This window comes from Teleopsis dalmanni, chromosome 1, assembly GCF_002237135.1.
Source record: "Teleopsis dalmanni isolate 2A chromosome 1, ASM223713v2, whole genome shotgun sequence".
In the NCBI taxonomy this organism is placed as follows: Eukaryota; Metazoa; Arthropoda; class Insecta; order Diptera; family Diopsidae; genus Teleopsis; species Teleopsis dalmanni.
In genome coordinates this window covers 78,217,352-78,222,060 of record NC_051846.1, presented here as the reverse complement: position 1 = coordinate 78,222,060, position 4,709 = coordinate 78,217,352, and the positions used below count along the sequence as shown (strand labels likewise).

The 4,709-nt window shown below is 29.7% G+C and overlaps 1 protein-coding gene across 1 annotated transcript; it reads right to left on the bottom strand.

The window, feature by feature from the left end:
- Positions 1-359: 359 nt before the first annotated feature.
- Positions 360-2,212, bottom strand: LOC119685577. The gene is made up of 2 exons (XM_038099901.1): positions 2,054-2,212; positions 360-1,345 (listed from the first exon to the last, which is right to left on the bottom strand). The coding sequence occupies exons 1-2, from the start codon at positions 2,210-2,212 to the stop codon at positions 413-415; spliced, it is 1,092 nt and encodes a 363-aa protein (XP_037955829.1). The 3' UTR covers positions 360-412.
- Between the last annotated feature and the right edge of the window lie 2,497 nt (positions 2,213-4,709).

Sequence of the window (4,709 nt, the reverse complement as noted above, 5' to 3'; positions counted from 1 at the left end):
TAGTTAATGTTTTTTTCCTCAATAATATTTATTTATGTCTCACATCAAATTGAATTAATGTTTTACTTTCTGAAAAATATTAAGCTAATTTTAGTATTGAATTCAAATTTTTATACATGTTTTTCTTATCTTTATTTTTAATTATAAAGTGTTTTCTTTAATTGCTGTACATAAAACACTTCTGTGCTTAAATATACTTTAGTAATTAGAGGTTTAATTGCTTATAAGTAATTATTTGGTAACAATGTAATTTCATATGTTTATATAGATAATATCTTTTCAAAATGACATAAAATATATAATTCATGTTTTATTTGTCATGAAAAAATGTGAGAGCATATGATAGTTACTTTCTCTGATTTAAGATTTTAGGGAAGATTTTTTACACAGAATATTTCAAAAACTTCAAACTTCAACTGTTCCCACCCAGAATAGCTGAAATGCTGAAAGCGTTTCTTTTAGTTGGAGATTTTACAGAATGAATATTTGATTGCTGTTCTTGAATTTCCAATGTTTCATCCGATGATTTCGAAGAGGCTTCTATATCGACTTCTGCATTCGTTTCTGATTCATTGATGTTAATTCTAACATCATCAGTTTCAGTATCAGAGTGTAATTGCATAGATGCAAGTTGAAATGATTCCTGCACATCGAACTTCGTATTAGTTGTTAAATTGTTTGGTTCTGCTTCATTAACCAAAAGAGTGTGCTGGGAGTAAATGTTAGGTGGATATAATAATTGTGGTCTGTTGAAATACGTACAAGCTAAATCAGCAATAGAAGGTCGCAATAGTGTTTGCATGTTCTGTTGGAAATTGTGCATAAAAGTTGATGTCGTTCCAGCGCCAGTGCTAATGCCACGATTCCCAAAGGCAAGCGTTAAATTAGGCGGCTGGTGGCAACCATGTGCTGATATATGCAAATCATGGTCTGCTTTTAAAATTGGCGCTCTGCTAATCTGGTCGATTTCGCTAATACCACTAATTATGTTAATTTCTTCTTGCGACGTTGTAGAGCAAGCGGAACCATTTGATTTTATGCGTTTAATTTGTTGACTAATTTCAAAATCGTTGGTTTCGGGCAAAGCTCCTAATGCAGTTTTATCAAAACAAATTGACGGAACCGAATCACTACTGTTCGTTGTTGAATTGGATTTCATCGGCGACAGATCACTTTGTTGTTGTTGTAAAAGTCGTTGTTGTTGGCCTTCCTGTTGCATATTATTATCATGATCTTCATTGGAGGGTGATGAAGACATTTTACGCTTGCATCGCGACTGTCCAGTTTCACGAAAACCTTTTGCAAATGGATTGTTGTCGATTTTTAATTTTGTGATGCGATCATTCTGTGAATTTATAAAAATAAAAATGAATACATTGAAATATACTGTTTATTTCATTCACTCATTTTAATAATTCCCTCATTTTTTGAGATTTTTGGCAGATATCGTTACTAAATTGTGTGAAATATGATAATAGCGTCTTCTATAAAAGTGTTAAGTAACAAAAAAATGTTGAAGCTGTACTTTTTCACCCATAAAATCATTCAGATTTTAGGATGACTTGACAACTTTGAGACACAGACAGTGAACACGCTAATTAGGCACCGACAAACTGACGTCTGTATTGAACTAATTTGCAGCCAAGTGGCCAGACAGACAGACAGGATATATGAGTACTACTTTAAAATCGGTGTATGAATGCATATGCATGAAAAACTCAGCAAGTGCACAATTATGCCACTTAAATATTTCGGTTGTTAACAAGGATGATGGTCGTTTTCCTAAAACAACAGCACCAATCCACTTTGTAATGGAAAGATGAATGAGTGTAGGCGTGTATTGTTAATTTGTATAAGTTTTAGCTGCTGTGCTTTTGTCTCTTAGCCAATTTGGTAAATTTTTAAAAGCATTTACTTTGGCTAATCAATTAAATTATATGTTTTGGGAAGTAGTATGTGTTTTTATAGGCGATTGCGGATACTGTGGCATATGTTAAGGTTAATTAAATAGGTTTCCCTAAATCGGATATTAGTGTATTAACAGTTAACTTACCTGATAGGCAGTGACTGCTACAAACTCAGTTTCTGGAAATAAGAATGCTTGTTGCGGTGCCCACGGTATCTGCGTTAGATCCGCCGTGCGAATGATATGGATGCGTGGCTGATACTTGTGCATACTCGCCAATACAATCTGAAAATGAAGAACAATCATTTTAATTATTAATATTAATTAATAAATATTTAGTAATTCTAAAATTTTGACGTAATTTTGAAGTAAAAATTTTATAAATAAAAACATAAACAACTAATGCAGGTGGTTAAACGTGGAGCAGTAGTGTCGAGTCGATATTGTCGACTAGGAAAAGTCGCTATAAGAAGTGCTAGAAAAGTCAATATATGAAAAGTTCAAGTACATGTTTACAAACCTAAATGAGTATTATGAAAAAATCTATTGATGTTTTAAGCACTTTGATATCAAGAGGTTCCTTCTTACCATATAACACACCTAACTATCTGCCATTGCGTTTTGTTTAATACTTATAAAGTTGGGCGTATATGGTTTTAAATCGTTCTGCATTTTGGAAAGTCATTGAGTCTTTGAGTTTGGAATATTATATTTAAAACTAAATATACAATTTAGGAAATAATTTTACTATAAAAAAATATTATTTTATTATATTATAATATATTAAGAATTCGTGTTATATTAAGAATTTAGTGTCTTTCGTCAAAACGGACGTTAAAAATCAATTTAATATATAATTAATATATAATTTAATATATAATTATAATATAATAAAATATGTATAGAAATATTTATTCAACTGTCCAGCTTCGCCTGAGCGAATCGTGGAGTGTCATTAACATGACTTTTTCCGTTGTATACTCAAGAAAGAGTAATAAAATCATGCAATAAATATTGCCTCTACACAAAAGAAATAATTAATTAATTTAAAGATTCTACAGCTGGCTTATGATTTTGTTCTAATATAACACACCAAATAAATTTTTTAATGAACTTTTACAGCAAATTTACAAAATTCCAAGTTTGAACATATAAGTCAAGTACGTCTTTGGGTCAGTTGGATAATGAACACAGACTCTGAGCTTCAAATTTGGTAGGATACGAATTCAACACTTGGAACTTGCAGTCTCAAAAAATTATATACGAATTAATAAATATAAGAAATAATTCCTAAACCACAGATGATGGATATTCGACAATACTCGATACAATTGTATAGTCAACCAAAGATTTAATTAAATAAAAATAATATACAAAAAAATGTTTGTTGTTGCAATTTCACTATTGTTCGATAGAAACCTCTCTAATGAAAATAATAGTTTATATTAAAAATTATTTTCTTTCGTCAAAAAGAGGGTTAAAAATCAATAAAATATTATTATAAAAACATTTTTACCAAGCTTCTAACCGCGAACCGCTGTTGTCACGAATGAAGTCGGGTTATTTTTGAATTGTATTATAAGATATAATGAAATATGAATATAAAAATGTTATTTAAAAATCGTCCTATTAAACAATCGAATTCCACAAACTTTACTACAATTGTAATTTTGATTTTGAAGTCGATATTAATTAAGGGGAAAGCGTTTGTAACGTATTTATCGCATAGTTCTGATTTTGCACTTTGAGGTGATTGATTTATTTTGGGGATTTAGATCTCAATCGTACATCGCTTATTGAATTTTATGACAGATTAGACAGGCCATAATTGTCTGAATTGGTAATATTTTCGTTTAAGGAGGTACTAAAATATTTTTGTGAACTCTATCTGAACTATGGTAATTAGAGACATTTTTTTTGTTATATTTTATTAATCGTTTTTATATAATGACAGTTACAACAATTGTATTAAGTAAATTTGTCAATATAATATGACTACATTAATACCTCGAAATGATTGCACTTCACTGAAAGATATACAAGGGACTTTAAAAAATTTGTAAATGCAATTGTTTAATATTTCAAAAAGATTGGGCGTCAATGCAGTTTTCACCATCATTGTTTAAATTATATAATTAAAATTATTTGGGTGGTTGATTTTAAGAAATATTTAAAGGAAATTAAAGCATATAATAAAATGCAAATATAAATTAAAAAGTTTGCAGTGTTGTTAAATCAGGTGAAATAAAGCTCACATATATAGTGAGCTGGATTGATAATTACCTGAGTTCACAACTTATATAGTGAGCTGGATTTATAATTACCTGACTTCACAACAGGTGAACAAACGCCAAAATAAAATCAATTATAAATTTTATATATTATATATATCCTTTTTTTCTTTTTTATATAAATAAATTATATAGGTATATCGTTTTAAACTACAGCTGTGAAATTTTCAACTTCATCAGATATTTGGTTATCTTTTTGCAAAATAATTGAAATAGTGAACCTTGGTAATTTTTTATAGAATGAAAAAAATTGAATATCATTCAGTAAAAATATTCCAATGAACAATGATGCAATCTAATTTAATTGGAAATTGATTCTGTTTACGCGTTTGTTCACAATTGATCAAAAACAACAACGACTTCATCATTCAAAACATTGTTTGGAAATGTTTATGTACAATCTAGTTGACTGTAAGCTTTGAGTAGTGCCAATTGATGAAACATGGTTCCATTACTTCACACCTGAGAGAAAACAACAAGCCAGAGAATGGGTCGAGTCCGGAGGTAGTGCT

What these genes read in the sequence shown, in the direction of transcription:
- LOC119685577 (XM_038099901.1), bottom strand. Translation starts at nt 2,212, where the DNA reads ATGATTGTTCTTCATTTTCAGATTGTATTGGCGAGTATGCACAAGTAT. An exon ending in TAGCAGTCACTGCCTATCAG is followed by an intron (nt 1,346 to 2,053) that starts GTAAGTTAACTG and finishes ATAAATTCACAG; the next exon opens with AATGATCGCATCACAAAATT.